The sequence below is a fragment of the Nyctereutes procyonoides genome, unplaced genomic scaffold (genome assembly GCF_905146905.1).
Source record: "Nyctereutes procyonoides isolate TBG_1078 unplaced genomic scaffold, NYPRO_anot_genome, whole genome shotgun sequence".
NCBI lineage: Eukaryota > Metazoa > Chordata > Mammalia > Carnivora > Canidae > Nyctereutes > Nyctereutes procyonoides.
The window spans coordinates 3,177,314-3,189,455 of NW_026575131.1; the positions used below are offsets into that span (position 1 = coordinate 3,177,314).

The 12,142-nt window shown below is 40.6% G+C and overlaps 1 protein-coding gene across 2 annotated transcripts in view; it reads right to left on the reverse strand.

Moving 5' to 3' along the window:
- Nucleotides 1-12,142, reverse strand: part of ACAD9 (acyl-CoA dehydrogenase family member 9) — a 38,528-nt gene that overhangs the window by 19,474 nt on the left and 6,912 nt on the right. For both annotated transcript variants that reach the window (XM_055343904.1, XM_055343903.1), the window contains exons 3-4: nucleotides 4,178-4,279; nucleotides 64-170 (exon numbers count right to left, since the gene is read on the reverse strand). In XM_055343904.1, coding sequence (XP_055199879.1) covers nucleotides 64-170; nucleotides 4,178-4,279 — 209 coding nt within the window. The remainder of the gene's footprint in view (nucleotides 1-63; nucleotides 171-4,177; nucleotides 4,280-12,142) is intronic.

Here is a 12,142-nt window from a genome sequence, read left to right on the forward strand (position 1 = left end):
CCCATACCACCACATGACTCCAGACCTTCAGAAAGCATCAGATGGAAACCCTAGACACTTGACCTTGAGGCCAATAGCCTGATGCGCCGCCAGGGTCACAGCAATCGACCCATCCAGGCCAATGATCTCTCCTAGACGTGCATACATGGTGTTAGAGAGGCCCAGGCCACCTAGGGAAGAAACAGATCAGCTTTACTTATGGTCCAGACCCAAGTTCCTCCAATTAAAGGCAAAGGGCTTGACTGTTATAAAGTAACACCACATCACCATTTCAAGAAACCATAGTACAGAAAAGTATAAAGAAAACAAAAATTATCCGTAAATTTATCAGAGCATTGTGTACACCCTTTTAGATTTTTTCTAGGCATATAAGCATGTTACCATAAAACTATAATATTTAATACTGAAAGAGTACCTTCACACATATTAAATCATTTAAAATGTTGTGAATATCTTCTGTCATGGATATAAATCTTTATAAACCTGACAGCTATCTGGCATACCATTCCTGGTATCCAGTGAGCTCTAGGACAGGTTTTCCTTTTTTTTTTTTTTTTAAAAAAAAGATTCCATTTATTTATTCATCAGAGACACAGTGACAGAGACACAGGCAGATGGAGAAGCAGGCTCCACGCAGGTAGCCCGACGTGGGACTCAATCCCGGGACTCCAGGATCATGCCCTGGGCCTAAGGCAGGCACTAAACCGCTGAGCCACCCAGGGATCCCTAGGACAGGTTTTCTTGGCCTCAGCACTACTGACATTTTGGGATGGATTATTCTTTGCTGTGAGGAACTATCCAATGCACTGTAGGACATTTGGGAGCATCCCTGGCCTCCACCCACGATATGCCAGTAGTTCCCTCTCCCCTAGTTTTGATAACCTAAAAGGTCTCTAGACATTGCCAAACATTCTCTGGGGAGGTAAATCAACCTGGAGAGAAATCACTCTTCTAGGGGTGCCTGAGTGGCTCAGTCGGTTAAGTGTGATTCAGCTCAGGTGGTCTGGGGATTGAGCCCTACATCAGGCTCCCTGCTCTGTGCGAGGTCTGCTTCTCTCTTCCTCTCTCCCTCTGCCCCTCCCCGCCCCTCCCCACTGCTCTTTGTCTCTCTCAAGTAAATAAAATCTTAAAAAAAAAAAAAAAGAAAAAATGAAATCACTTTTCTAGGAAGACAACAAAGATTAAAAAAAACACAGGGCTTATGTATTTGGCATTAAAAATTTTTTTTCTTAAAGATTTTATTTACTTATTCATGAGAGAGAGAGAGAGAGAGGCAGAGACACAGGCAGAGGAAGAAGCAGGCCCCGTGCAGGGAGCCCAACGGACTCGATCCCAGGTCTCCAGGACCACACCCTGGCAGCACTAAACTGCTGAGCCACCGGGGTGCCCCGTATTTTTGCATTTAATCTTCAACTTCTAGAGGCAGCTGAGTGGACTCTGCGCATCTTAAAAATGATAAAGTAGGGTCTAGGGTCATATGGCCAACAAGCAGCAGAACTGCGCCCTAAATTCAAGTGGGGGGCCCTGGAGCCACTGCACAGCCCAACTGCAGGGGGTTCCACTCACACATAAAGGGAAGGGTGGCCTTGCTTGATGTGTAGTCCCCTGGGTTTAGCGTCCCATTTCTCCCCCTGTCCCACCCCTGCCTTTACACGAAAGTGTAAAACGAAACACTTTTGTTCTTATTTTGTATCCTGAGGGAGGCAGTACTGTTTGTTTAAAAAAAAGAAACCAAAAACTTTCCGATGCTTCTCCACTAATGGAAGTATCACCAGAATGATGGAGGAATAGCAATCACATGAGGACAGATGACAAGCAGGTGGAGACTGCAAGCTTGGGAGGAGCTGAGGGGAACTACACACTGAGCCGCACGCAGGGAACCTGGGGAGAAAATCCAGGCTTGGTTGCCAAAAGGGCCTCCATTTCCCAGGATGGTGGTTTCCGGGACCTTTAGAATGCTCCACACTGGGAACATTTCCCCCCAAATTTTGGGGCACAAACAAAAGGTTGCTGTTGTCCTCTTTTCTCAAGAAAAGATAAAGGAAAAGAAAAGGAAGGTGAAAAAGCCCCAAACTTATCTCAGGAAAGAAAGAACATTTTCACAGAAGACAGTAGGACAGAAAACAAGAATAAGGGGTGCAGAGTTGTATCATCTCATGCCAACAAACACACACCACCCACACATTGGCACAAAACACATGCAGATGGAGAAAGATGTAGCCCAAACTGACACACAGTGTTTGCAGGAAAAATTAAGTATTTTTCACCAATGAAGAGGTAATTTAAAAATGCTTCCGAAGGGGAAATATATATTATTGCTAATCTGGCTGTGTCCTAGAGGCTTTCTTGGGTCACTTCTGTTTGCTCCAAGCACTTGTTTTTTGTTTTAAGCTGATGACAGACCCACCATGGCTCTCTGGCTCTGCCCCCACCTTCATTCTGTTCTACGTTCACTGTGGACTACACAGTAGGGCAGACAATTCCTTGTCCCCTGTGAGCTAGGACATGGACGAGCCTCGGCTATTTGGGCAGAGCTCAGTCTCCATGCTGCACACAGAGGATGCAGCTTTGGGCAAGGAAACAGAAGACGTGTAGCTTCCTCTATGGGGGCTCAAGCCACTGTGTTCCACCAGGAGGGGAGGCAGCAGCACTGACAGTTTCTTGTCTTCTTGCAGATGGGGCAGTGTTGCTTTTACACATTTAGAAATGTGAGGAGAGGTAGATCATAAATGCAAGTAAGATACATTGTTTAAAAGCTTAAAATGCTGCAAATAAACATCCAAATGAACTAAGATGTAACCTAATCAAAATATGACTCAGAATCAAGTCAGGCATGTACTAATTGGTCCTAAATGTTCACATTCAGTCTCAGACTGGATCAGCTCCAGGCTGCATATCAGTGGGAACTTATTCTACAGACATTGAGGGTTTCCCAACCCTGGCTGCAGAGGTGGGGGAGGAACAACACAGACCTAACTTTAGTCTCTGGAGATAAACCAAGCAGGGAGACAGAATGTCAGGAAGAGCTCCTGACTTCTTTGTCTTGCTTTGCAAAACCTAACTCACAACCTGGTTGGAAAAACACCCAAAATATTAAATGTCCAAATGACCAGCTCAAAGGTATGAAATAGGCCCAACCCCTTAAAGCACCATCAATAGTTCTTTCCCGCAAACCTGACTTGTAGCTGGTGAGAGGGCTCCAGAGACATCTCCGGCAGAGGGCTCATAGAGCAATGGGTGGTGCGGCATATGGGCGTATGGGCTTAGGAAACCAGAGCCACACTTTTATGTCAAAGGGGACGGAGAGTAAAATTAAATGGTGTGTGTGTGTGTGTGTGTGCGCGCGCGCGTGCGCGCACGTGGATCCATGTGTGACTACATTCTGCTCCTGTGCCGCATTCTCTGCCCCTGTTCTCCCTAGCCCCAGCCCCACTTCTTGCATCCCCGTAGTCCCATAGAATTTAGATGACCAACTCCAGGTTAGGCAGAAGCGAGACAGTGAGTGGTAGTGACTGGCCAGGTCTAAGAAGGCAGCACACTGGGATCCTGGGGAGAAAGGCCAGGTCTTTCATCTGGGGTGTAAAAACATCACTACAGTGATGTTGGGATTACGAGGTCAGAGCACAACGGGCCCTGCTCCAATGTTCTCAGAGATCCAATCTCCCACCTCAATACATGTGTCCTACAGCCATGTGCCTTATTCCTCTGCACCAGGAGGAAGCAGACTGGTAGACCCTGACACCTGAGCTTTCAGCCCACAGTCATCCCTCCAACAAAAAGGGCTTGCATCTCTGGAGCAATTCCTCTATGGAGAGACCAGAGGGCCTCACAGTGCAGAGGACACTGCAATTGCCTGACATGGCTTTGAGGTTATACACACCCCCTTTTCCACCACCCCTGGGGACCTGGAGAGCACAGACATCCTGCGGTGGTCTATCCATGCCAAACGAACAAAATGCAGGCCAACAGTTCTTCCCGTTCATTTGTCCCTTAGTCCATACTACCCTCGATTTGGTCCATGTGTGTTTTTATTAATTCCGGTGGTTTTATACTTTGATCCTGGATATACTCCATTTAAAGACCACCTTTCCTAACAGAACCCTTTCCTGGATAAATACGGAGTGCTTTCTTAAGAGCCAAATCAGCAAGGTGGTGTGTAGTGTTTTCCTTTACTTACCGTATTCTTCTGGGACTTGCAGACCAAAAAGCCCCAGGTTCTTCAACTTCTCTAATGTTTCATTTGGGATTTTTCCCTCCCGGTCAATTCTTTCAGAGTCCACTGCCAAGAGGAAATCTTTTGATTAAATAAAATATAAGCTATATCTACAAAAATAAAAGTAAAAAGTTTTTATATAGCATACAATCCCAGGAAGAGAAGGTTCAAAACTGACATGTCTAGTCAGTTATTCACCATGTATTCAATTTCTCCTAAACAGCCTAGCCAGCATTATATTTCAAAAAACGGCCAATACCAGATAGTGCTCTGTTTTTTGACCTGGGTGCTATTCACATGAGTGTATTTGTTGTGTAATATTGCAGTAGATTATACAATATAAACTTTTCTGAAGGCATACTATATCTGAATTTTTAACTTACCATTACCTTCTAGAAAATTAGAAAATAAGAATGCAACTTTCAGAACTGTCCTAAAATGTCAGCCTAAATAGCCAAACTGTGGTAATACCTGCCAGGTAGGTATAACATCTTCCTAGTTTTCAGAAACTAGGACTCTTCCACCCTAGCCCACAGATTCTGAGGACAATTTAATCTGCTTAACACCTAACTCACATCCATCAGAGCAGAATGGAGCAATCACTAGCATCAGGTCTGTAACTATATACCTTGTATGTACACACTTTGCCTGAATCAAGTTAATTAAAGTCTTCTTTCAAACTGTCAGCATATTATACTTCACTACTATTATAAATTTTAAAAACCACCGTAACATATGCTTGGGAATTTTTACGCATGTGGGTCACTAATGAGAAATATGCATTCTCCAAGAGCCCAAACTTCTCATTTTTTTATTTGCCTTTTACAACTTTATTGATATATACAAATGGCATATAATAAACCACATATTTATGATATATAATTTCTTGAGTTCTTACATGTTTGCCCATGAAACTACTCCCACCAAATAATAAAAACTTCCGGGATCCCTGGGTGGCGCAGCGGTTTGGCGCCTGCCTTTGGCCCAGGGCGCGATCCTGGAGACCCGGGATCGAATCCCACATCGGGCTCCCGGTGCATGGAGCCTGCTTTTCCCTCTGCCTGTGTCTCTGCCTCTCTCTCTTTCTGTGTGACTATCATAAATAAATAAAAATTAAAAAATAATAATAATAATAAAAACTTCCTTTTCCACAAAAACTTTCCTCAGGCTCTCTTGTGATCAATCCCTCAATCCATTTTTATCTCCAGGCAACCACTAATCATCTCCTTTTTGTCTATAGATTAGTTTGCATTTTTGAATTTTAAAGCACACAGCAGGTATTTTTTTGATCTTGGCTCTTTGATTCAGTAGGATTCTGAGATTCATCCATATTAAATACTTTATCATAATACTTTTATTGTTCAGTATTCTGCTGTATGGGTATAGAACAGTTTATCCATTCACCTTTTGATGGACATTGAGATGGTCTATGAGCGTTCACATTCAAGTTTTTACACAGCTGTTTTAATTTCTCTTGGGTCACTACTTTGGAATGAAATGGTTGGCCTGTACAGCAAAGTATGTATAATAAGAAACGGTCAGGATCTGGGGAGACCCCTGCTTCCAACCAAAATGGAGTAAGAGAGACCAGAATCATCTCCTTGCCTCGACATACTAAACACAGAGGGCACTGGGCACGGCATGCAGAAAAGCAAAGAGCAACCTATTGCTAGTAGAGAAGAATTAGCCCTAGGCTATGAATTCTCAACAAGGGCAACACCACCGTCAAAAGTAATAAAAACTGATTCTGGAGTGGGGCCGCAAAAAATATATTTTTTAATGTACAGAGAAGAGAAATATAAATATACAAATAATACAGATATATGGTATAACTGTGGGATTAAAATTTCATGAATGAGATGTAAATAGGGGAAAACATCTAAAAAAGGGGTGGGGAGGGACAATAATGAAAAACAGGTTGAGAAACACTGCTCTATAGGATGCTCTACTCCCACTTAAGAAGCCTTGACTAAAACCAAAGACCCCACCAAAATTAGATGTTCTTGAGGGAAAAATGATGTAAAAATCTTCAATTAAATATCAACAAACTGAATTCAATAATACATTAACTGGATCATTCATCATAATCAAATGGGATCTATCTGGGGATGCAAAGATGGTTCAACATCTGAAAATCAATGTGATTCATGACATTAACAAAAAGAAAGTTAAAAATCATGATCACCTCAACTGATGCAAAAAAAAAAAGCACTTAATAAAATTCAACATTCATTTCTGATAAAAACTCAACAAAGTAGGTATAGAGGGAATTTAACTCAACATAATAAAGGCCACATATGACAAACTCTTAGGTAACATCATACTCAACTGTGAAAAGCTAAGAGCTTTTCCCCTAGGATCAGGCACAACACAAGGGTGCCCACACTTCGCACTTATATTCAACATAGTACTAGAGGTCCTAGCCACAGCAATCAGATAAGAGAAATATATAGAAGGCATGAAAATTGGTAAGAAAGAACTAAAACTGCCACTATTTGCAGACTACATGATATAATACATAGAAAATCCTAAAGACTCCTCCAAAAACCTATTAGAAAAAAAATGAATTCAGTAAAGTTGAAGGATATAAAATTTACATTGAAAATGTTGCATTTTGGGCAGCCCAGGTGGCTCAGCGGTTTAGTGCCGCCTTCAGCCCAGGGTGTGATCCTGGAGACCTGGGATTGAGTCCCATGTCGGGCTCCCTGCATGGAGCCTGCTTCTCCCTCTGCCTGTGTCTCTGCCTCTCACTCTCTGCGTCTCTCATGAATAAATAAATAAAAATCTTAAAAAAAAAAAAAGAAAAAGAAACCGAATTAGAGGTGCCTGGGTGACTCAGTCTTTTAAGCATCTGATCTCAGCTCAGGTCATGACTTAGGGTCCTGGGATTGAATAATGTGAGCATTGGCTCTGTGCTCAGCGGGGAACCTGCCTGTCCCTCTCCCTCTCCTTCTGCTCCTCCCCTTGCTTGTGCTCTCTGCTAATAAAATCTTTTTTAAAAAAATTCAATTTGTTAAAATTTTCCCATTAAGAAAACTCAAGGCTCAGAAGGTTTCACTGGTGAATTCTACCAAATATTTAAGGAAGAAATAATACCAACTTTTACACAAAATCTTATAGAAACTGGAAGAGGAGGAAACACTTCCTGACTTAGTCTATGAGGCGAGCATCATTCTAATTTAAAAACAAAAAGGGACAAAAATGTCACAGAAAATGAAACTATGGATCAATATGTCCAAGAACACAGATGTAAAAATTCTTAAAATTTTAGCAAACTGGACCCAACAATATAAAAAAACATAATACACCATGACCAAGTATGCATTATCCTGGAAAGGTAATAAGCATCAGCAATCCGTGTAATTTACCACATCAACAGATTAAAGTAAAAAAAAAAAAAAGATCTCAAGCATATAGAAAAAGCACTCTAAGAAATTTGATACACTTTATGATGAAAACCCTCAGCAAACTAGAAATAAAAGGAAGCTCCCCTAACCTAATAGAGAGCAAGTAACATCACAGCTAATGGTAAAAGACTTTTTCTCCCTAAAATCAGGAAAAAGGCAAGGAAGTCTGCTCTTTCTACTCCTATTCAACACCGCACTGGAGGTTTCAACTACCATGATAAAACAAATGAATGGGAAACCAGACTGGAAAATAAGGAAAAAAAACCGTCCTTTACCAATACCACCACTGTCTATGTAGAAAACCTTCTGGAACCTACCCCAAAACTCCTAGCACTAATAAAGGAGTTTAATAAGGGGTTTCTTTTTGGTTTCTTTCTGTTTTCTCTTTATTGACATTTCCATTTTGTTCATACATTCTTGACTTTCTTCATGTCTTCCACTGGTTTTATGAATATCTTGAATACAGGGGTTTTAAAGTCTTTGTCTACTAGATTCTCTCATCAAATCTTTTTTTTTTCCCCCCACGCACAGGCCTTACTTTTCTACTTCTTTATATATATCTATTTTTTAACCAGACATTTCGACTCTAATACATTAATTCTGGAAATCAAATCTTCCCTCTTTTCCAGAGTTTACTGGTTTTGCATTTTTTAAAAAATTGAGATATCCTGGATATGTAGCATTGTGTAAGTTTAAGGTGTACAACATGTTGAATACATTTATGTACCACAATAGGACTGCCATTGTAGCTGTGGCTAACACTTTTGTCACATCACATTACTGGGTTGTTTGTTTTTGTTTTGTTTTTTGTGGTGGGAATAAGGCCTAATGTCTTAGCACATTTGGTGTTTATAATATGGTTTTGTTGTCTATAATCACTATACTGTTCAAGATTTATTTATCTTCTAGTTGTAAGTTTGGATCCTTAAACATCTCTCCTCTAGCTTCATCTGCTGGTAACTACCATTCTCTTTTTAGGAATTTGGCTTTTTTAGGTTCCACATAAAAATGATATCATGTAGTATTTGTTTTTCTCCTACTTATCTCACTTAGCATTATGCTCTCAAGATCTACCCACACTGTTGCAAATGGCAAGATTTCTTTCCTTCCCATAAATTCCATTGTGTGTACACATACACAATATACACACTTCTTTTCTTTATCTATTCATCAGTTGATAGACACTCAGGCTGTTTCCATAGCTTGGCTATTGTGACTAAAGCTGCAATAAAAAGGGGAATGCACATATCTCTCTGATATCCTATTTTCATTTTCTTTGGATACATACCCAGGAGTGGACTGCTGAATCCTAAGGTAATTCTATTTTCCTTTCTTATTTAAAGGAGGCTCCACACCCAGTGTAGAGCCCTAACTCACGACCCTGAGATCAAGACCTGAGCTGAGATCAAGAGTTGGATGCCTAGCTAAGCCACACAGGTGCTCTTAATTCTGTTTACAAGGAACCACCACACTGTTTTTCACAGTGGTTCAACCATTTACATCACCACCAACAGTGTAAAAGGATTTTCCTCTCTACATGCTGGTCAACACTTTTAGCTCTTCTCTTCTTGATGACAGCCATTCTAATAGGTGTGAGGTGGTATCTTACTGTGGTTTTAATTTGCCATTTCCCTGGTGATTGGGGACATTGAGCACATTTTCATGTACCTATTGGCCTTCTGTAGGTCTTCTCTGGAAAATGTCTATTTAGTTCCTCTGCCCATTTTTTAAATTGGATTATCTGAGGATTTTTGTTTTTGCTACTGAGTTGCAGTTCTTTATATATTTTAGATATTAACTCCTTATCTGAGAAACGGTTTACAAATATTTTCTCCCATTCCTTAGTTTTCCTTTGCTGTGCAGAAGTTTGAGTTTGCTGTAGTCCCACAGGTTGATTTTTGATTTTGTTTAAAAAAAAAAATCAAAAGTATTCTAAATTACTGCTGGTTATGTCTGTGCCAACATTCAGCCCTAGGTATGTACCTAAGGTCTTCTTCCTAGGTCTTTCCTGAGTCTATGCCTTTCCCTGGGCATGTGTAGTGACTTTATAATTCCCCCTGTATATGTGGTTGCTTTTGAATATCCTAGTCTTCAATCCAGCTCCCAAAAGAGGAAAAAGAAAAATGATGGGGGAAGGGAGAGAGACAAAAAAAAGGCACAGGCATCTTAAATCCCCTGAAGTCACTTTTGGCCATAGGGGTAAGGGCTTGCAACAATAAGAGAAGGCAGAAAAATGGCCTCTGCCTCTTGGTCTGTACTTCAGCGATAAGAAGCAGCAATGAGAGCACAGATCCTTAATATTTGATGGGGAAGGTCTTTTTTTTTTCCCCCTACTCTGGCTCCCAGAAGCCGTACGCAAGCTGCCCCAGGAACAAGTGCACATCTGGCAGCTTTGGCACTGGAGGTGGAAGATGGGTAGCTGCTACTGTGCTCAGAGCTCACTGACCAAAATTAGCTAGATACTATCCATGCTCCCCTGGAACTCCAGCCTTCCATAGACGCTGCAGTTCCCAAGACAGTTATGTCACACAGATGCCACGGTGGTTGTTATCCAGGTGGGAGACAGGTTCCTAGTGCATGTCTACTGCTACTGCCCCAGAATCTTTCAGTCAACCGATATTTGGCAAAGGTACCAAGTGAATTCATGGGGAAAGGATAAGCTTTTCAACAAATGTTGCTGAAGCAACTGGTCAGTTACATGCAAAAAAATCCTCAGATTTTACCTTACATCATATATAAAATTAACTGGAAAGGGGTCATAAATCTGAATGTTGAGAGTTAAAAATATAAACAAAAACCACTCTAACCTTGGATTTGGCAAATTTTTAACATAAAATACACACCAAAAAAAGCTTAACTACAAAAGAAAAGATGACTCTTAACATTAAAACTTTTCCTAATAAAATGAAAAGTCAAAGTCAAGCCACAGACTAGGAGAAAATTTTTGCTAAACACGTAGTAGAAGACTTGTATCTAGAATAAAGACTTCTGGGATCCCTGGGTGGCACAGTGGTTTAGCGCCTGCCTTTGGCCCAGGGCGCGATCCTGGGAATCCAGGATCGAGTCCCACGTCGGGCTCCCGGTGCATGGAGCCTGCTTCTCCATCTGCCTGTGTCTCTGCCTCTCTCTCTGTCTCTCTGTGACTATCGTAAATAAATAAAAATTTAAAAAAAAAATTTAGAATAAAGACTTCTTATAACTCGACAATAAGACAATCCCATTTTTTAATACATAAAATATTTTAAAGACATTTTACCAAAGAGGATATATGGATGGCAAATAAACACTTGATATGATGCCTAACATTATTACTTATTAGGGAAGTGAAAATTATAACCACAATGATACACCATACATAACACACAGAATGGCTAAAATTAAAGACTGACCATACCAAGTGTTAGTGAAAATGCGAAACAACTAGAACTTTAACACACTAGTGGGAATGTAAAGTGGTAACCACTTTAGAAAACAGTTTAGTGATTATTTAAAAAGTTAAACATGCAGACGCCTGGGTGGCTCAGCGACTGAGTGTCTGCCTTCAGCTCAGGGCGTGATCCTAGAGTCCCGGAAACAAGTTTCACATCAGGCTCCCTCTGGGGAGCCTGCTTCTCCCTCTGCCAATGTCTCTGCCCCTCTCTCTGTGTCTCTCATGAATAAATAAAATCTTAAAAAAAAAAAAAAGTTAAACATGAACCTATCTTATAATCCAGATATTCCATTCCTTCCTATTTCCCCAAAAGAAATATGAGTATACGTCTACACCCAGACTCATAGAAAAAAGCTCCCATCTTTTGCAATAGCTAAATCTGGACACATACTGAATGTCAATTAATAGATGAACGAATAAACAAATTGTGGCATATCCACACCAAGAAATACTACTCAGTGTTAAAAAGGAATGAAGTAGGGACACCTGGGTGGCTCAGCTGGTTAGGCATCTGACTCTAGATTTTGGTTTAGATAATGATCTCAGGGTTGTTAAGACTGAGCCCTGTGCTGGGCTCTGTGCTGGGCATGGAGCCTGCTTAAGATTCTCCCTCTGCCCCTCCACCTCCTTAAAAAAAAAAAAAGGAATGAACTATTAGTACATGCAACATGGATGAAACTCAAGATTATATCAGAAGCAACCAGCCAAACACATATGTAATGCAGAACCCTATTAAATAGAATTCCAGGAAATGCAAACTAATTTACAGCGGATCAGTGGTTGTCTGGAAACAGGAGGAGATGAGGAGGAGATAATAAGGGCATGAGAAAATGTTTAGGGGTAATGAATATGTTAACTTAATTGTGCTAAGGGTACCCTTGGGGGTACATATATATCAAAATGTATCAAATCCTATACTTAAATATGTGCAACTTATTAAAAATCAATTATACCTCCATAAAGCTTATGAAAACCCTGACAAATGAGACAGTAAAAGTTTAAGTAAAAGAACAAGGAACTAAGAAAAGTTACAAGAAGATAACTATGAGAACAAAAACAAATATTTCTAATAAAAGATATTTATACACAACA